The sequence below is a fragment of the Manihot esculenta genome, chromosome 1 (genome assembly GCF_001659605.2).
Source record: "Manihot esculenta cultivar AM560-2 chromosome 1, M.esculenta_v8, whole genome shotgun sequence".
NCBI classification, from domain to species: domain Eukaryota; kingdom Viridiplantae; phylum Streptophyta; class Magnoliopsida; order Malpighiales; family Euphorbiaceae; genus Manihot; species Manihot esculenta.
Window position 1 is genome coordinate 35,872,213 of NC_035161.2, and position 22,532 is coordinate 35,894,744.

At 28.5% G+C, this 22,532-nt stretch overlaps 2 protein-coding genes across 4 annotated transcripts; one reads left to right on the forward strand and one right to left on the reverse strand.

The window, feature by feature from the left end:
• Positions 1–6,180: 6,180 nt before the first annotated feature.
• LOC110630752 (protein LATERAL ROOT PRIMORDIUM 1) lies at positions 6,181–8,882 on the forward strand. The gene is made up of 2 exons (XM_021778358.2): positions 6,181–8,108; positions 8,221–8,882. Exons 1-2 carry the CDS (start codon positions 7,382–7,384, stop codon positions 8,571–8,573), a joined length of 1,080 nt encoding a protein of 359 aa, XP_021634050.1. The 5' UTR covers positions 6,181–7,381; the 3' UTR covers positions 8,574–8,882.
• A 5,608-nt stretch (positions 8,883–14,490) lies between these two features.
• Positions 14,491–19,797, reverse strand: LOC110630833 (putative ankyrin repeat protein RF_1087). 3 transcript variants are annotated; one of them, XM_021778632.2, is made up of 7 exons: positions 19,636–19,797; positions 19,402–19,489; positions 18,310–18,374; positions 15,332–15,400; positions 15,210–15,259; positions 14,943–15,080; positions 14,491–14,783 (listed from the first exon to the last, which is right to left on the reverse strand). In XM_021778632.2, the coding sequence occupies exons 1-6, from the start codon at positions 19,711–19,713 to the stop codon at positions 14,969–14,971; spliced, it is 462 nt and encodes a 153-aa protein (XP_021634324.1). In that variant the 5' UTR covers positions 19,714–19,797; the 3' UTR covers positions 14,491–14,783; positions 14,943–14,968. The 3 variants fall into 3 exon arrangements, with proteins under 3 accessions (XP_021634324.1, XP_021634245.1, XP_021634170.1); XM_021778553.2 differs by having other exon boundaries at positions 14,921–15,080; XM_021778478.2 differs by having other exon boundaries at positions 14,491–15,080.
• Positions 19,798–22,532: the final 2,735 nt, after the last annotated feature.

Here is a 22,532-nt window from a genome sequence, read left to right on the forward strand (position 1 = left end):
ACTAATTATTTCTCACATTTAAATTATAATAAAAAAATTGAAATTTCTGAACAATTATTGTATGTAGGAACTATTGAAATAAAATAATAATAATAATAAACCAACATAAAAAATATCCTTATAATTTTCCTTGCCGCTTAGATGACTAATAAAAATATTGTCTTTTAGAGAAAAAAATCACAAAAAAATCTAAAATTATTAGCAATTATATAAAAAATTGGTGAAAGTTAGAATAAAATTATTATTAAAAGATATAGTATAATTTGGTAAAATAAAGAGAAATGAAGGCAGCTAATAAATTGAAAAGTGAGAGGGAGGAGCTGCAGGGGGCCAGTGTAAGGAAAAGGGTGAAGGAGTGACACATGGAGAGGTGGGTAGGAGTAGGGGCCAAGAATTACCCTAAGCCTGCAAGTCACTATCATTGAAAATGACTTCCTATTTACTTCACTCTTCTCTCCTTGTTTTGGCCCTTCTTCGTTTCTCTCTCCTTTTTCTTTTCCAATTAAACAAAATTACTCTTAAGTACATTTTTAATTGAAATATTTTGAATATAAATAATTCGATTGAGAGGACGTGAGACACACAACAAGAAAAGAGCGAGTGGAGAAGGAGACAAGTTTTGTTTTGGGGGAATAAAAAAACAGAAAGCAGGGGGGAACAGAGAGAAGTTGGTCGCGAGGTTTAATTGAGGCAGTGGTCACGTAGTAAACAAACACAGGGCTCGAGGCATCCTCCCCTTTCTTCCTCGTAATCTGCGTCACCTACGCTGCCTCCCCCTACTCCTACTTCCCACTCTACTCTTTCTCTTTTCTTCCTTTCACTTTCATTTATTCTTAAAATAATTAATATAAAAACTATTCATATTACTCCGACTTTTATTTTGACTTTTTACAATTAATAAAAACTATTTTAAAAAAAGTGAAGAAAACGTAAATAGGAACTTGATCAATTTAAAAAAAAAAAAAACTCAATTAAATAATTATAATTCAATATTTAAAAAAATTAATTTAAACAAGTGGATCAAAAAATGTTTTAACAGGGTAATGAAATGACTGATTCAGATTCCATTTGAATGAAGCGCCATTGAATAGAAAATATACACAACAATTATACGAAGCTACGAATACGAGAAGGATTGAGTTGGATTTAGAATGACGTGGAGGGACAATCGTCATGGTCGGTGATTAATTTTTTTACTTCTATTAATTATTCCATAAACAAATAGAAAAAAGCAATTAAGCAAAGGTAGAGGCCTGTACGCACGTGACAAAGAGAAATCTGAAATCACCACCTTTTTGTTATTTGTAATTAAAAAATAAAACAAATAATTAATTAATGAAAGGAGTAATTAATGGAGGGAGAAAAATAAAAAGAAAAATAGAAAAAGAGGGAGCACGGGGCTCAAGAGGATGAGGAAACGCCAAAGTTTAATAATACAAGGGGACAGCCCTACCTAAATTAACGGAGGTGGCGTGCTGTCTCCACCCCTCCGTACATTATTTGTGGGTCCCTCCCCTTTCTTTTTCCCGCTGCCTTTTCAGCTTATTATTATTTTCTTTCACTCTTTTTCATTTAATTTTTTTAAAAAATAGTAATAGTATTACTCCCTAATTCTCACGGTTTAGTTTCTTAATTTTTATTTTAATTAATGAATTAAATGGACTCGGTCTTTTTTATCATTAATTTAGTGAAAAATTACTTTATTACCCTCACCTCTAAATTTAAATTCTAAAATATCCTAACCACCCGAAATAAGCCTAAAATCTCAATATTTACAAAAGTGTCGATTTCACCTCTTAGTATCCTTAGGGATTTATTCACAAAACAAATGGCAAAGGTATTTTGAAAACAGTGAAGGTAGGATTATAGCTGAACATAGAGATTTCTGTGATGATCCACTAGGGTTAGGGTTGAAAAGTGAGGCCTACAGAAAACACACAGCTTGTATTACCCTTTACTCAGCAATATGAGATTGATCAAGTATGGGCAATAATTAATGATGATAATGAAGTTTAGTTTAATTGAAAGACAGAAGAGGACACATGGGGATGGGAAGATAAAAGGAATTTTTTTTTGCATAAAGCTTAATTATAAGTTGATAATCCCAAAAGTTGTTTCTAAATTTGGTATGTTTCATACAGCTTATGCAATTGCCTTCATAAAAGACATAACACCCACTTGTTTCCATTTGTTAGGGGCCACTGTCTATTGAGGAAGAGTGTGGTCTCCCACTTACATCTTATCATAATCACACCAATTTTAATATTTAATTTTGACAAATACTCTGAAAATGTTTAATTAGTTGGTGACTCAAAATTTAAATATAAAAAATAATGTAAAGTTGTAATATAGAATTTTAGGTGTGAGATTGATTCATTTACCAACCAATTAAATTTGGTACACATTAATAATATTGACAATTTTATAATAATTAGATTTATCGAATTTATTATTATTAAGTTAATATTTAAATAGTAAATATGTTAAATAGTAATTTTTTTTAATTTTATAATATTATAAAATATTGCTGACGTTTTTTTGTTAGAAAAAAAAAATAAAGAATAAATACAAAAATAGCAACATCGTACAAAATAACGATTTAAAAGGCATTTATAGCTCCAAGGATAGGCTTTAAGGGTGTGTATGGCAGATTGAAAAAGAAAGGGCATTTTGTTCATTTCCCCCAACCACTGGATCTCACTCTACAAACAACTTGCAGAAATAAGCATTTTGAATGTAATTTATGAAAAATACAAAACATACACAAGGGAACATTTTTTGTTTTATTAATTAGGACGGAGCCACTAATCGTCAAGATCATGTCCCCTCAAATTTTTATAAAAATTTTTAAGAGTATATAAATAATTTTTTTAAAATATAAATAATTATTATTATTAAATTTTTACGTATTTAAAAAATTTATTAATTCATTCTTATTTCAAAATTATTTAATTAAATTATCATTATATTTTATAATTTTAAATTCTTTAATTCATTTATTAAAAAATTTTTATTACTTAATTTCTCATCTTCTATATTATTTTTCTTAAAAAATTTATTTTTAAAATTTTAAATTTAAGTCTTCACTTAATTTTTTTTAAATTAAATTCATCATTTAATTTATTTTTATATTATTTTTATTATTAAATAATTTTTTTTATTTATTTCACTTAATTATTAATTTATTTATATAATTAAAAGTATAAAAAATAATTTTTAATAGATTAAAATATTTCTTTTTAAAATAAGTAAATTTTAATAGTAAACTATACATTAAAATATTATATTATTTTAATAAATTTTTTTATAAATTTACATATTATAATCATAGCGTAAAAAATATTTTTCTCTAATAAATATTAATAAATATTATTAAAAGTAGACTTTATAATAATAAATTATAAATAATTAATCGATAATTTATATTAAAAAATATATTTTAATAAATAAAAAATATATTAGAATAACCATTATTTAATTATAATAGTTATTTACTTTTTATAAAAAATTATTTTTTAAATATATATTTATGTTATACTCCTTTCATTTTATATTTTTTATCTACTTTATTTTTTACATATATTAAAAAATATAATTTATTTTATTAACTTTTTAATTATCCTGTTTTAAAAATATAAAATTTTATTAAATATTAAAAAATATTTTAAATATTTATTTAAAAAATAATTAATATTAGATTAATTTAAAAATAATATAAAATTAAATAAAATTATAATAATCAATTATATATTATTATAAAATAATAAATAATAATTTTAAAATAATAAAATAAAAAATATTTATTTAAATTGAATTTTGAACTGAATTTCAGCACCATTTGTCACTGTTATTAATATTTTAATAAATTTTAAGTGATCAATTATTCATTTTAAAAAATAAAAATACCTTTACCAAACATAATTAGGGACAGATTTGTACAGGAAATTAAAGTATTTACTAATCTAGATTTTGTGTATTGTTAATTAAAATTAATTTTTTTTTACTTATAAATGTATCAATTTAATAAAAAATAAAAACATAATTTAATAAAATAATATTTTTTAAGTGGAAATGGAAACTGTGTGATGGTCAACGGTGAAGAGAATATTGATTAGATGGTGATGTGATGTTAATTGGCCCACCCTTCCTTACCATTGTAACAAATGATTATCGGCTGCCTAACATTTAGATTTAGGTGGTGTTTGGCCATCCTCGTAATCTCGCTCTTAAACTGGATTTCGTATTCCAATTCCCTTCCTAACCAAATTTTCAGAATCACACCACAACTTTCTTAACATCAACAATTCAAGAATTATTTCATTTTTCACACTTCCAAACATAGTCTAAAATTACTTAATTAGGTAAAATAGGGTAATTAACAAAAGTGCAAGAAGATTTAAATGTGGAACTAAAAAAGAAGTGCTTTCTAAATCCATCAAACACTTTGGAAAGAGAGAGAGGGAAGATGGGGGCCACACAGCTTCCGCTTTCTCTTGTATCACGTGCCTTTGCATTTTAATTATTTTAAATAATAATAAAGTTAGGCATCTACTTAATTAAGGATACATGCTGTTGTTAAAAGCAAAGCCCTATTGTGTTTCTCTTTGCTCTTATGAGCTTTAGATTTGTCGTCTTGTTGGGTTTATTATAATTTTAAATAACGTCTTAATTATATATTTAAATAAATATACTCATCATAAGAAAAGCTTAGAGAAAAAAAATTAAAAAGAATTAACATATAACCACAATGTGATTAATTATTTTTAATAATAAATTACATTTAATTATATAATATTTTATATTTCATTTTTATAAATTTATAATTATAATTCATAAAAAATAATTAAAATTAGAATTAAACCTCTTATTTTTTCATTTTTAGGAATTATATTTGAAATTAAATTTCATAACGATTTTAAGCAATTTTGATATATTATAGTTTTTATTTTAATTTTATTTAATTTTATAAATAAAATTATAATATTATTACGTTTATTTTAAAATAATAATATTAATATTGATATAATAATAATATCAATATTAATATATATTCTATCTCAATATTAATAATATATTTTTAATATAAAAATATATGTGTAATTAATATATAAATATATATTATATTATTAATATGTGATTCATTCATATAATATAATTAAAATTATAAAGTAATTAATATATTTATAATTAAAATAATAAATATATATATAGTTTATTTAGATAAAATAAATTTATATTATTAAAAATTTTTAATAATTAATTAAATTATATGATTATTTTATAATATTTTTTATAATTATTTGATAATTAAAAAAATTATATAAATAATTTAATTTATAAAAATGATTAGATAATATTAAATATAAAAATAATTAAAAAGAACGTGTGTGTATATAAAATTAAACTTTTATTAAATTTAAAATAATTATCAAATACTTATTTTATTTATATTTTTATTTATTTATAATTTTTTATTATATATTATTTAATAATTTATAAAAGTAAAATTAAAATTTATTAAATAAAATTTATAATTTTAATAATATAAATTATAAAATTATATTAAAATTATTTATAATATAGATATACATATAAAATATTAATTTTTTAATATAACTTTAATTTATTATGATTATTGATAAAAAAAATAAATTTAATTTAATACAGTTAAATTTTTATAATATTAATTATTTTTTAATTTGATATAATTTTTTTATTGGGTTCGAAAGAAAACAAAAATTGCACAACTTTAAATTTGAATAAAAACTACAGTATATAAGACGACAAAATTTGAAATATCTTCTCCCATATTATCTGACAAATCCCGGACCAAACGACACTACAAGATTGGATTATACATTATAGACGATGCAAAAGGGGAGGCGGGATTCCTCTCACACTCGCACTCCACTGACTCTACGTTCATTTAATTGAAAGGGAGCGTGCTATACACCGTCCAATCAAAAGGAAGCTAGGCAGGTAGTGTTGATAACTTGTCTATAGTGTGATTGAGATAAGACCACGCGCGGGGGGGGGGAGAGTGGGAGATAAATGCAAGGCAAGAGGGGGAAGAGCATAGGAAGAAGAAGAAGGAGGAGGTTTGGCCAAAGTGAATGAAAGGTGTCATGTGACTTCATAAAATTACAAAAACTAGAGAACAAAAGTCTTTTTAACTCTTTATGCCATTTTCTCTCTCTTCGCTCCAATAATCACAGCACCAATAGAGAGAGAGAGAGAGAGAGGAACCCACTTCATCGTTTCGCTTTCTAGGAAAGCTTATAGAGAAAGCGTGTGCTGGTGTTTGCCTCCAGAGAGAGAGGAGTGAGGGGGATAAAGAAGAAGAAGCAAAAGAAGAGTGATGATGATTATGAGGCAGCAAATAACAACACAAAGGAAAATACACAACAAAGGAAGAAAGATACAAAAATACAGATAGAGAGGGAGAGAGAGTGTGTGTGTGTGTGTGTGTGTCTGTGCGTGGTTAGCTACTGAAGGGTCGTTATTGCATTTCTTGCCACTTTTTTCTTATTTCTTATATTTATTTTGGCTTTTGTTTCTTCTTATCACTTATCAGTCTATCTTCTGCTTCTGCTGCTCCTCGCAGCTCTGTCTGCCACAATCCAAAATCTCTCTTATCCTCCTCAGAGAAACTCAGTCATCTCTCCCTCTCGCATACCCAAAGGCCAAAACTACCTCTTTTTTTTTTTGCCATCTCAGAAAAGCCAAACTGACAGTTGGGTGTGCTGTGATTATATTTTGTTGTATAAACAGAAACCCACCGCCCAAAACCAGCAGCCAGCAGAACCTTCCAGCAATGGCAGCCATCCCAGAGTCCTACTTAGAGAAATAAAAGGAAGCGAAGCCCACCATCCCCAACAAACAAGATCTCTCTTTCACTCTCTCTTCTGATACAATTTCAGAGTTTTTTTTTTTGACCCCACCTCTTCACTTACATAACACCTACATACATATGCATCCATAGATGTACCACTCTCTCTCTCTCTCTCTTTCTCTCTCTCTTATCTATTTACTGTCATAGAAACACAGCGTAGTGTTGGAATTTTAGAAATTATATAACAAATATTTGAATGTATATATAAAGATTGTGTCTTTCTTAAATAATATCAAGAAAAATTCTTCAGTTGTGGCTACTACAAGGAGTAGGCAGCTCCTATCCGATTCTGGAGCCTTTGCAGACTGGGCTACGTCCTCTTCTTCCTCAGCCATCCGTGCCGCTGGCCCGGACGACCTTTCCCTCGGCTTTAATGCCGGCCCTACGGCCGCTGCCGCCGCAGCAGCTGCAGCTGCACCTGGGGGAGGACCCACCGGCCCATCTTGGCCTAGCTCAGCCAGACAAATCAACTATGGGATCACTCCCGAAATGGGCATGTTTGTTGTTGCTCCTGCTGCTTCCTTTAATCACCACCATCACCACCACCAGCATCAGCACCTGCATCAGCATGAATCGTCCATTAATCTTTCTGATCCAATCAATGGCCCGAATGCTGCTACCACTGCGCTTGGTGTCGGTATGGGTGTAGGAGTTATCCCACTTCTCACTGCCGCTCCGTGTCTGTCGCCGCAAAACATGGATGATCAAGATTTGTTGAATAATGGGCGCAACAAGATCAGTGGAATCCAGTTCTGGCAAAACCAGACTTCTAATCACCATAGCCAATACAATTTAAAGAAAACTTCGGCTTCGATTCTTGACCACAATAATTCTTCAGGGAATCTGCTTCAAAGCGGTAACAATACAAGCTCTGCTGGTGGTATTGGCGGTAATTCCGCTTCATCTGGCACAACAACTTGTCAAGATTGTGGAAACCAAGCCAAGAAAGATTGCAGCCATAGGAGGTGCAGGACGTGCTGCAAGAGTCGTGGTTATGATTGCACTACTCACGTCAAGAGCACCTGGGTGCCGGCGGCTAGGAGGAGAGAGCGTCAGCTAATGGCAGCTGCAGCAGGAGGTGGTGCTGGTTCTTCTGGGTCTACTTCCGGTGTCAAGAAACCTAGGCTCATAAACTCACAAACCACCACTACTTCTCATACTTCCACTTCTAACACTACTCCCCCAAGAAGCTTCGATACGAGCTCCAGCCACCAAGGTTTGAATTTCCTACTTTATACCTAGTTTATTTGCTGTCAAATTGGAAAAAAAGCTTTAGGGTTGTTAAAGGGGTGAAATTTTGAGTAGGGTTTGTAAAATTCTATGTGCAGATGCAAGTTTTAAAGATGCATTGCCGGGGAAAGTACGTGCACCGGCGGTTTTCAAGTGTGTTAGAGTGACGGCAGTGGACGGTGGTGAAGATGAGTATGCTTATCAGGCTGTGGTAAAGATAGGTGGCCATGTGTTTAAAGGGTTTCTTTATGACCAAGGAGTTGAAGGAAGAGATGGGTTCCCTAATATATCCGAATTGCATTTGGGTGGTGGGAGCAGTAGTGGTGGTGGAGGTGACGGAGGAGGGAGGAACGGAGCCTCGTCTTCCCCGATTATCGATCCGACAGATGTTTATGGTGCATCCGGCGGAGGGTTGTTGGGAGGTTCAAGCTATGGTAATCCAATAAATTGAGGTTTACTTTCAAGGTTTATGTATTGACATTATTTTATTATAATTTTCCTTATGTCCACTAATTACTATTAATAGGGTGTTGGTAAGTTGCTCTTCTAGATTCCTGTCTTGTTGACATGTCTTTGAAATTCTCAGCCTCTTGCCTTTGTTTTCTTGTTCTTCGTGCCAATTTTCCTTCTGTAATTGCACTGAGAGGAGGATCACCAAATGCCAAAGGAGCTGCATCTTCTCACTATTAGAGTAATTTCTGTACCAAATTTTAGAAAAGATATATAATAAAAGGGAAAAAAAACCTGTTTTTCTTGATAATATAAGTTCTTAAGCTCTTGTGATGATAAAAATCAGTCTGCTTTCTTGATGTTGTAGCCTTCCTTTTCTTTTGTTCCTTGGTTCTTTTTGTTCATCAGAATTTTGTTCGACAAAGGTGTGATCTACAGTATAAAGTGTTATCCATCATCAAAAGACATTTTGGCATAAACCTTAACTTTTATGTGTTGCAATTTTGTCTTGCCCTTATTCACTGTTGCACTCATGGCTTCTCTTACATTGTGGTATATTATTATTGTAAAATCTCCCTTTTTATACTGTATTTTTCTCTTCTTTATTCGCCTTGTTCCATTATTCCAATCATATACATATGCAATCATGGTTTGCAGGATAACACTGTGTTGCAGTATTTTATAATTTTGTGTTGGACTGGTTGAGTTAGATTTGTTCTCCATAAGCTAGAAGTAAATGAGGAATCCATTATTGAGCTGCTTTAGACTTTCGCATGACAAGTAGTTGCAATGTCTCCATCATTTGTTGCCTAACAAGAAAGAGCATTATGTAGATGTCTTTTTCAACCCACTTCACTTCTCTCTTCTTTTGTAATATCTCCAACCTTGCAAGTGCATGCATTCATCAAAACACATGGTGTACTTACTTCTGCTTGCTATCCTTGTATTTGAAATGCTTCCCAGTCAAATAGATTTATAAATATTGATTTATAGTTAATTCTGCATCTTTATTGCCCCACATGTTGATTCATCATGCATTGTTTTTTGATGAATCAAACTCCTTTGTGGCTCTACTTAATACTTGTTTCTGTTTCCTATGCTGTGTGTATGCAATGTATGGAATATTTAAGCAAGACTATTATATTCCTAAATGGGTTTTTTCTCATTCTTCTCAATCTTCTAGTTAACTTCTTTTATGGCTATTGTAATGATCATTGTTTCAGCCATCTGTTTGGCTTGTATATACTCTATTCTTTGAGATGCTTCACATGTTTGTGACTTATCCTTTTGGCTATATATTTATATATATATGTTTTGTGTATAAATGTTGACTAATGTGGATGATTAAAGTGGTGCTTGTATTTAATGCTGGTTTGGCTTTTTCTTTCCGTCCACTGACATGTTGTCTCCCATTGGATCTCTTCATTTAGTTTATAAATGGGTAGATTTTGTCATGTGGATCATCATCATTTTTTCTTTCCATGTTGCTTGTATATGATGTTATTGTTTGATGTGCTGCATACCACATTTGTAAACTCTATGCTCGAGTAATAGAATAAAGACAAACCCATTGGAGCTTGTTGCCTCTTTATTTCTCTTTTCTTTTTTCTTTCTTCTCTTTGCTTTCTGCCTTCTTTATTTCTTATTAGAACTTTATTAGATGCCTTGTATATATTGCAGATGACAACAGTAATACTGCCTGTGTGCGTACCAGGCAGCAGCACATGATTCTGTATTCTTGTTATTTGGCTGGCAGATTGATGTGTGCAGTGAGGGAGATTAATTTTAACGTTAACTTGTTTTTTCTTTCTTGGCTGTTCACTAATCTGATTATTTATTTTATCACTTTTGCAGCTTTTTCTTTTCCATTATGTTAAGTTCCATGTCAAAGGAAATGGAGCTTATTCTACTATTTATAGGATGTCGAGTTATCTGTAGTTATTTTAACAATTATTACAAGGTTGTCTTGTTAGATTTCATTATAGTGTCCCCTCGGGAGTAAACCGATATTCGCATTTGGGTAGAAAACTGACACTACAAAAACCAAGTTATTTTTGAATAGTAATAAATACTTACAATCCCTGTTTGTTTCCTTTACTAATACAAAATCTTTGATATGAAAAACCTAACTTTGAGATATTTTCTTTTCTTGATCTATACTGCCCTTGTTTGTTTGTAAAGCTCATCTAGTCCCTTGGGGATTTCCTATGTGCATAGCATATTGGTAGCATGAAATGCAGATCTCTATTGGGTTTAATGTGAGTAGATTATTGAACATGTTTGATTTCTTATTTTTTATTTTGTTGTTTATACATGGAAGCTGCAATGAATTTTCTGTTTTATTTCAGTTTGCAGATATTTTATGCATAGGAAAAATAATTTGATGAAATAGCATGGCATGTTTGCTGATATATTCGGTCAGTTGCTGCATCTTTTGTCCTGTGATGTATTGATTAGGTGGTAAGATCATGATCAATCATCTATGCAAGTGATGTTTTTGTTCTAAATTATTATCTGGTCTCTGAACCCGTATTTGGAATGTTTTTGTTTTTATGTTAATTAGTTATGTGCATAGTTGATCATCTGTAAAGGCCCTGAATGAAGAAACAAATTCTTTTTATTGGCTGCTGGTGTCTGTTAAATGGCTGTTCTACAAATCAAATGAAAGCAATAGAGTTTGTGTTAGAAATCTGAAAGATTTCAAGAGCATAGATTCGTGATCACCCATGATTCAGTCATCCCGATTTAATGATTGATTCTGATTCAGACACGGGAATCTACTGTGGCCATGAATGCTCTCCCTTCCCTCGAGAAACTTTATATATGAAGTGGTATTGCACCCTCCTTCATGGGTTGTGTTTGGAACAAGAACAGAAAAGAAAAGAAAGAAAATGAATGGAGCATTGGAAGGACGATGTAATGGTAATAATTACCCAACAAAAAACGAAAATTATATAGTTCGGAAAGATTCTTTGGTGGTTTCAAGTGCCGAGAAATTTCAAGGAAACAGAATTTTTTTCTTTTTAAAATATCAAGAATCGCTATAGTACTGGGCATGCAAATTGACGCCAGTAAAAAGGTATCTTTGGGTGGTCTGGTACAGCTGCAGTGGCAGTTGTTCAAGAGCACTGACCTTTGACGCTGCTGCTGCTGCTGCTGCTGCTGCTGCCTGCGAAAGCAACGCAAGTCCAAACTGACGCTTTCCTGAAATGCATGGGTTTGGAAATTGCTCTGCAATGCAATTTGTGGAAAATCATTGCCCCGAAATGAGCATCTCTCAATGTGATTGGGTTTATCTGTGATGGACACATTTTAACCAGCGCTCCTATTTCTTAGACCTGGTTTGGAGAAAATGGAACACAGAATGGGAAAATAAATAAAATATTTTTATTTCCTAGTTTTGAAAGACAAATAAAGAAGAAAATAATTTTTCATGATTTTATTTTTTTATGGGATTACTTCTTCTTAGGGCAAAACACCCACATAATTAAGAGGGCTGTAAGAGCTACCCACGCTCAAAATCTTGACTAAATGAATCAAAATTTCACTTTTTTTTTTTCTTTTAAAAATTTAAGTATTTCTAAAAGCTATCTACTTATGTTTGGATGTGTTTGTGGCATTGAGATGATGGGTGCAATTGCATTTGCATGGAATGTAGTAAGAGAGGGAGAGCATGTGGATGGGGTTAGGGTTAGGGTTCGGACAGACAAACAATTATTTATGGTCCAGCTATAATGAAAATAATATAGGATGATTTTTCATTTACATAAATGATTTTGTCAACTAACAGAGTGAGATTCCCAACCCCACCTCCACATGCCCTTCCTTCCCCTGCAATTTTGCCCTTTTCTATAATAATGTCCCTTTCCCAAACCTTCCTCTTGGTTTGTATTACCCATTTTCATATTCAAACTATTCTTTTTTCTATATATTGTAATCAAAATCACTTTTTAATAAAATTTTTAAAATTATAGATGCCACACTTTTTTTATTTTAACTTAAAATTCTAATGATTTTTGAATTTTTTCTAATAAGATTTTACAACTCTTAAATACCTCCAATACCAATAAACTATCATAAATTAAAGTTAAATTTTATTATTATCGGATTAAAAGTTTATTATTTATTATTAATTTCATAATATTGAATAAGGGGAATTTAATTTTTTATTTAAAAAATTTATCAATTAGCTCTAAGGAGAATTTTTGGTGCAAAGCACAAGGAGGCATATTTGAAAATAATAATAATATATACATACATAGAATAATGCAAAAGTTCCTCCCATGATGGTGGTATAATTGCTACTTTATATAAATTTAATTCACTAAAAAATACCCAATTAAAAAGAATATTAAAATTTTAATTGAAAAAAGTTTCTTGTAGTATGTTATTATAATTGTTTGACTTATAGTACTAAAATGCACTAAGTTGTATAATATTTTTTTAATGTGATTGTGCCCTAGAATCCCTAATTATGTTCCCAAGTCCCCAATCCCTAGCCATCATTAAAAAATATAAATTAAAAATTCAAGGTTGTTTGTTAATGAAACTTCTAAGCATTGCATCTCTTGAAAAATATAAAATTTAATTAATGTTTATTCTCTACAAAGATGGTGGGAAATGCTTTTTGAGAAATCTGGAAAGTATTCTCCTGTTATAATAATAATAATAATAATAATAATAAAATTATTATTATTATTATTATTATTATTATTTAATTCTTATGATATGAATTGAAAAAATATATTAAAATATTATTTACATTTTAAAAAATTTAATAGTTAATTTTTCTATTAATTTTAATCATTAAATATTATAAAAAAATTAAAACACTCCTAATATAGATGCATTAATTAATAAATATTTTAAAAATATGTGAGATCAATGATAATTTTTTAAAATTATAAAGACTAAATAGTATAATATTTAACACTTAGATCTTTTAAAATATTAAAAATATTTTAATAAATTTTAAAAAATTAAATGCTCTGAGTTTTTTAATATTATAGGACTAAGTAGTAATTTTTTACTAAAATAGAATATTACAAGAAGGGTTCAGGAAACCATTAGTTTCTTAATGAGCAATGTTTAGAAGTTGTTAAACAATGTAAGTATTATTTTAGTGATTAATTAATAGAAAAATCAAACTCCAATAGCAATTTTAATATTCAAAAGTGCAAATTAATTAACTTGACGAATTATAGAGTTCCATTATTATTTTTATTATCAATACTTTTACTAATTTATGTTATTTTACTACTATTTTTATATATATCATGCATGCCAATTTTTAAATTAACAGGATATTTAAAATTTTGATTAAATAATTACTCTAAAATGTGAATGTCATTTTTCAACAAAACTAAAGTTATTTGAATATAAAAATAATGTAAAATTGTGGAATTTTATGCATACCCAATAAGAAAAAAAAATTATCTAATTTTCGTAAATATACAATTTCAAGAAATCATTAAAAAAACTTTTCAAATGGAAAATTCATTGCCACTCAAACAAAGTAATCATTCATAAACTAGTTTAGTTAAACTAAACTATAATTTCTCTAATGATATGAACAAGAATTTACAAAAGAAGCCCCATGAGTTTAAATTCTCATACTTTCTCCCTCAAGCTTTTGTAAGATTCAAAAAAAACCAAAAAATCAAAAACAATTTGCAAGCTATCTCAACTTTTAAGAAGATCCGATTTTATTCAAGTCTTTCTAAATGCATGTGCAACGTTCTCCACTGTAAATAACTTTGCACAATATACATTTTTATTTTCCATAATAATGATACCCATGGTTCAACTTACCCCAAGCACGACCTCATTTTATCTCCAAGAGGAATAAATTCCACACCTTGTAGGCAAATAAGGAGAAGAATTGTAAAGAGCAAAACAAAACTTTCGTAGGTTGAAAGTTATTCAAAAAGAATGAGAATTCCCATCCGAAGCAACATAAAATTAATGATTCTCTCATACATATGCATCTCATCAGACGGTTGTTATTTCAAAGGGTAACAGTTCCGCCTTCACTCTAAATTACATAGCCAATATATAGGACTAAGTTCACATAGATGAATCCTGAGAGACTGAAGACTCAGGATCTCTATCTTTATTCTTCCATTTTGCATCACTAGGTTAGTTTCAAGCATAATTCAAGATGCTTCACAAAACCATCAGGTCAAGAAAAGAAACAGCCTTCTTTGACATCCTACATAAATCATATTGAAAATTTGATGGACCAAAGCTAAATAACTAATAAATTACGAATTGCAAGCCTTGACCCCAAAATAAAGGGCATCAAATACAGTTGTAAAGCCAAATAATTGAACTATAAGCTTGTAACACCTGTAGCTGTAGAAGTATCAACCTGTGAGTTATCTTGAACTTCCTGTGTTATGAAACCTGAACACCAGCAAGCTCCAGTTGTGCTACAGATGCATTGATTGCATCAACAATCTCCATTTTTCCTTGACTAACAGCTTCATCTATTGGAGTCCGTTCATGGCTGCAAATCATCCAGTGAAACATGGGTAAAAGGGGACACTTGAAAATGCACATGGATACATGTATTTTTGCACATATGCGTGTGTGGAAGAAAGTCCAGGTTTCAGGTTAAAATATAAAACTAACATACCAGTTTAGAGTGCTTAAACTTGCTCCAGCAAGAATCAATTTCTTAACCACCTGTAAAGATCATCATTTATTTTAGAACCTGACATCACAGTAATTGCAGTGCAAAGGAACTATGGTAATTACCTCAATACAACCATTGAGGCAAGCCCAGTGGAGAGGTGTATTCTTCTCCTCATTAGAGGCATTGAGATCCTGCCCAGCAGAAATCCCCATGTTAAGGAGCTTTTTGGAAACCATTTACAAAATGGGCTCAATATAGGACCGAAGAAGATAATACAAAACAAAAATGAAAGTAGAAATACAGTTCTTAAACAAGAAAGAAAAAGACATACAGAAAGTGTACAATCATGAGGGTGGAAAGCTTTTAAATTGGAACTTGGGCATAATCATCAGTTTCTATGAGTTTTGAGCTTGAACTAGGGTATATATGTTGGATACATATCCAAGTTCAACAAAAATATTCTATTCTATCTTTTTGATATTTGCTTTATTATTTGGATAATCTACCCAAAATAATACCTAAATAAGCATCTAACAATGTCGCTTTGGGATAAAATGAAGTTGGAGCAACACTGTTTCAATATCTATCTGTACTTTACAAGGACACACTAATAGCCAACTCATGTAGAGAGGAACACAGAATTTTTTACAGTATGCTAATTTTGTATAGGCATTAACATGCTCACAAGCACAAATATATGTCAGTTGTGGCAAGACTCCTTATTCATAGTAAAAAATGACATTTGTGTTGGATTATCAACACATAATGCAATTAACTTACAAATAGTGGAACATTCTCATGTATATGCTTAATCAAAAAGTTGAGCTACAACTGTCAGGTTCAAATTAACATACCTAACCATCTAGACAGCTCTCAATCATTTAGCAAATACCAGGCAACCAAATGTAGTTGGTTTAATTGTAGCAGTAACCATTTTTAAGATGATATCCGAATTTGCTAATCTACTTTTGATTTACTGTAACAGAGAATCTTGCAAGCAATTTCTGATTAAATTGATTTGTTAACCCTGGTTACTGATAAAGCTCTATCAAGCTTTAAACAAGCATCTGAAGAAACAAGATAAACAAGATATTGATGGGTTTATTAGTGAACATATTTTAGCTGAGCTCATATGTTAATGCACATTCACTAAATGAGCCAAAATATGTGTTCAAACTTGGTTATCTCAATATAAAGAAATAAGAACATATGAAGCCCATCTATGAATTTGTAGAGTGCACTGGTTTATTCACAACCTAAGGATATATGCTTATCGAGAATGTCTATTTAGGGTTTGTACTGAATTTGCTCCCATAACAACTCATGTAGGAATAAACTAGAGGCAGAGAGAGAGTTAAGAAAGACAAGAAGATTGGGGAAAAAATAAAAATAATAGAGAAGAGCAAAGAGTGACAGATAAGAAAGAAAAGGAAAAGAAGTGAAAATATTACCAGGGATGAGGTAGAGTAGATAACAGCTATATTGATTGGACTTGGTTGCAGGTGTTGGTTGTGTACTCAAGTCACTTATTGATCTAGTTCCAAATTTTAGATTATGGAAACTCTGCAAGAGAATCCAAATTAAATTACAAAAATTAGTTGATTTTAAAAATTTAGTGTGTATGTATGTTTATTTCATTCAATAATGTTCTGCACTTGCATTCTGGAATCAGGCTTTCTCTAATATGATGAATTCCTGTGTTTAAGATGGAATTACCTTGGATCCTACACACAACTAATCAAACACAAAACTTTTCTTTCAAGAAATATTGGAAGTATAACAAAGATTACAAGTGCTAGAGTGAAGTCAGGTCTACTTCATGAGGATTAGTAGAAATTGATTGGTCAATCCACCCAATCCAATTATTTAAAAAAAAATGAGCTGTTATCCTCACATTTAAAATCATGCCTATCTTATTAGGTAGATGGCATGCCTTTGGCTAGCCCTTCATTTTCCCCTTTTAGTTGCTCAATTCTAGTATCCAATAGGATGATTTGACTTCAATACCAAAGAAAGATTCATGCACATGCATAGAAGCAAAAGTTGTCCAGCAAATAAAAGATATAAAAATAACCTCCTGTCAAATCAAACTGCTGTTTTACTTCTCCTAAATGTCATGTCCAATTCAATAGGTTCAACTTTAAATTTTCTTAGGATCTCCTATACGACTAGCATAGCCTTTATTGGCAGGGATACTATAGGCCTAAGTCCACCAAGTTTAATTAATGTGATCATCTTAAGATCATGTCCAACTGAAACGACCATCGAATTTACCCAACCCACGCATATATCACATTGCTTGAACCAAGCAATTGGACCCAGTCCAACCAACCAAGTTTGCAACCCTAGAACTATATTTATGTTTATGAACAACCATGTAAAGTCTAAAAGAACAAATAAACCTTAAAGATTTGTCTACAAAAACACTTTGGCCCCATTGTTTCAAAATTAGCACCTCCAGTCCATAAGGTTTCTTATTAAAAAAACATTTTAGTTATTCGCTACAAAATTATGAAAATTTTCTAGTCCTCAATGTTTTAAAATTATTAAATTTTTTTTAGTCCCTAAAGTTTAAGATAATGGTTGCACTTGTCTTTGAATTATTATTTTATGAAAGCTTTAGTCTTCTTGGAGGAAAACCTTATGGAGTATTTTATAACTAACCCTTTTGTAAATAAAGAGAAAAAGCATCAGCTACTAACTGAGACGCTCATTCCTTTCTTTCTTTTCTTTTTCCCGTGGGGGTAAAAATATAACAAAGTAAAACCATGTATAGCATGGCCCAGCTATAGATCAGTTTGGCGCTCGGCAATAGATTATCAAATGAAAAACATGCAATCATGGTAAAATAATTGTCATCTAAAATTTATCTTTTTGGTACATCAATGACAAATTCTTAGCCAATATCCGAGCATGGCCCAGCTATAGATCAGTTTGGCACTCAGCAATAGATTATCAAATGAAAAACATGCAATCATGGTAAAATAATTGTCATCTAAAATTTATCTTTTTGGTACATCAATGACAAATTCTTAGCCAATATCCGAGCAACAGTCTAAAATGATTGCATGAATAACAAATTGCAATATAGATTTATTACCACTCCTTGGCTGATAAGATACTCCACAATATCAAGATTCCCATTTGCAGCAGCCATATGAAGTGCTAAAATTCCATCAGCAGAACAAAGAATTTGTAATGATACAATTGCGAATTATTGAAATCACTACTGCAATTCAAAACTAAATTCTAACAAGAACAAGTCAACAACTAAGCCCCAACACAAAATAATTCAGATCTGCTATATGGTTATTATTTCTTTCATTCAACTTTGTTTGAAATTAATTATGCATCAATATCCATAACTCTATAATGTAACAAAACCAAAAACCACTTGATAAACAAACCTAAACAAATGAAATATGTCACATTAATCACTTTAAAGAAAGAAAGGGATGAAAAATTGAAATAATATTTACCCATTAAAACCCTTCAGTAACTTTTGCTACTGCAAAATCACAAATGCTATTGACTTAAGATTATGCCTCAATGGAACTTCTAAATAAGTTAAAATGAAAAATACTAAAACCTCAAATCCTGTTCAAGATGCGCAAGCAGCTCAACTATACACAAAAATCAGAAAAAAGAATTAATACTTATTAGATCACATTTGGATGTATTACACTTAGATAATACGCTCCAAACAACTTACATTCATTAATTTCATGGTCAATACTGAATTCACTATAAGGAGACCTAAACATGAAGGCTGGTATTTGGTTCGTTCTGGAATTGCTTTTCCTGTAATAAATACCATTCCTTGTTCTGTTTAAAAGGAATTTAAAATTTTTTTTATAACATCTTGCATTTCATGAGTTTGAATTCCTGCTTTTAGCAATAATGCTTTCCTGATTCATTAAAGAACCTGAAATAAGTATAATAATAATAATAAAGAAACGCAAGTAAATTGATAATTAGAGAATATAACACCACAAATAAGACCCTATGACACTTAACACGCTCTACTTGCTATCATACAAAATAGATACACTCTGAAAGCAGAAATTATACCATAACAACTAGCTTCTGGAACATAAAGAATAGAACATCAGAAGCATGCATAAGCGCTGATTAGAACTACCAGCCATAAAAATAAATAAACTGAGAGTGAAAGACATGCAATGATCAGAACCTGTTCGGCCCAGTGAATCCTTGGAATCCAGAGAAACCCCTTCAGATGCTAAGCTTCTAATGTCATCAATATCATCATATCTAGCAGCCTACCAACACATAAATAAATTTAAAATAAAAAAATTTCATCCAGTAACCCATGCGACCATAACAAGGTTTGGGGAGGTCACAGTAGAACAGAAGACCTTCAGCTAATAAACAAAGATAAAGAAAGGATGAAATGAATGGAGGGTACCTCAAGCAACGCATCAACAATATCCGACGTTGCTTCCAGTTGGGTACGGTTCTCTGCTTGATCCACCTCCGCGCCCATTAATTCACTTCCTTCTGCAAGTTGAAGAGGCTTGCGGGTCTTTCACAAAATGGGGGAAAGAATAAATTTCCCAACTTATCCCGGTTCGATTACAAAGAGTACCTTTTCAAGAATCGCTGGAAAACTCAAATCAGGGCTTATATATTAGAAAAAATATTATTTAGTTTCTTATTTTTTAAAAACTTATTAATTAATATTTTAATTTTTTAAAAAAATATTAAAATGTGTTAATAATTTTAAAAATTTACTAATTCTAATTCTTTTAGTTTTGACCTTTAAATGTTTTCTATTTAATTTTTATAATATTAAAAATGGATAAGATAATATTTTTTAAAGTAAAATAAGATAAGATAATGAAAAATAAAGTAAAGTTTTTTAAAATTTTTATTTTATTTAAAAAGAGATTATTAATATATATAATTTGAAAAAAAGACGTAGAAAAGTAAAATAGAGTGAAGATTTAAAAATACAGATATATGTTATAGTATTTAAATTAATCATAATTAATTTTTTTAATGCCTAATTTCATGTTGAACACCTTTCCAATATATTCAAAATCAGAGTCGAATGAATAATTAAATACATAACAAGAATAACATGAAAAAAATAAACAAATTAAAATAATCTTGTCAATAAATTTTTCGTTTAAAAAAAATAATTTATATTTAAAAAATACTTTTTATATAAAAAATATTTTCTAATAATATAAGTTATTTTTTATTATTTAATTTTAATTTAAAAATAAAAATATATTAATAATTTTCCATTTTAAAGATTTTTTTTAAATAATTTAAAATTAAAAAATATTTCTTGGTTAATTAAAATTTTCAAATGTTATAAATGTCTAAAAATACTTTCCATTAAACAAATGAAATTTAAAGTTCAAAATTCCCAACTTTCTGATAAAAAAATATATTTTTTATGAAATACACTTATAAGAAATTTACTTACCGATAAATATAATTTAAGTGTGAAAAAAAATTATTATTTTAATAATTTTATACTATAAATTTAACTTTTTATTATTTATATACAATTCAAAATTTGAATTTTTATTAATGATAAATTAATTTTTGAATAATAAAATTATTATCAACTTTAACAATTAATTTCAATTATAAAATTACCATCCACTTATAAATTTAAATATATATAAAATTTAAATTTATTAACTTTTAATTAATTTAAATAATAAAATCATTATCTACTTAAATTTTAATTATATATTTGTAACTGATTAGATAAATATAGATTACATAATATATAAAATTTTTAAACGTTAACATTTATTAAATTTAATAAATTACTTTTAGTATAATAAATAATTTAATTCTACTAAAATTACTAATATTTAATATTAAGGTAATCACTTTACTATCTTGTTTTTTAAAATTACTCATTTATGATAATAATTTCACATATCCTATGATTTTTATCTTTTAAATTTAAATTTATTATCTAATATTTTAATATTATGATAATTATTTTTGATATTTTAAAATAATATTTAAATTTGTTATTTTAATAATTGTATCTAAAAATTTTATTTTTTTAATTATCATATATATATACTAGCTTTTATTTAATGTGTCTTGCACATTTTTATGCTGATTCTAATACTCATAATTTATTTTATGAATAATATAATTTAAATTTTTATATAACTTATTTTTTATATAATTTTATATAAAATATAATAAAATCAGAATTTAAATATATAAATACTAGTTTTATTTTTTTAATTCTAAATAGTACATTTATGTTAATTTTTAATTAAAATTAGCTTTATTGTAATAATTTTAAATTATCATGAATAATTTTAATAATTTAATAATTTCATTTTATTTAACTTGTATGTATATATATATATACATATAATATAATTTTATTAATTTTAGTCTAATAGATAAAACAATTTAAATTAATTAGTATTACTTATTAGATTTAGATGGTAAGATTACTTAAATTTTAAATTATAAATTATATTAAATCCCCCATCCCCCATTTCAAAAAAAAAAAAAAATATATAAATTATATTAGAGTTTTTGGTATAATTAGAATTATTATTAAAATAATTCTAACTTCTATTTAATATTAATTATAATAATATTAATAAATAAATTTATTTATAAATATAAGATTTTATATAAATTTTTATTATTTAACATTATTATCAATATTGTCACTAAATTTTATTAAAAGTAATTTAATATGCATTAATAATAAATTTATTGTTGCTAACCATATTTTTTAATAAAAAATATGTCAAAAAAATAATATTTTTAGTTGCACTCTTAAACATAAAAAAAAAGAATTCGATTTAATACATAAAAGTAAAGAAATTTAAATAATAATAGATATTATATTATCTATTAGCTAATTAAAATAAAAGATAATTTTATAATTATCAAATGAGTCTATGAATAATTTCAATATTTTTATTATTCCCACATTGTTGAAACTTATGTATAATACAGCACAAATTATAGATTTTAAAATTTTAGATGTTTTAATAATTTTATAATTAATTTATTTAATAAAATTATAATCTATTTTAAAATTTAAATAAAATTATAAATAATTAAATTACTATTTATATATAATTCAAATTATTACAATGTTTATTATTTATATGATAAAAAAATAATATTTGTTATTTATATTTACATATTGATTAAAATTTTATTATAGCTAGCTTCAGTTTGAATGAAAATTTTACAATTCTATAAAAATAATTTCAATAACATTAAGCTAGGGCTGACTAAAAATGTTTATTCTGATATATGAAATTTTTAAAATTAAAACGAGATAAAGAGATA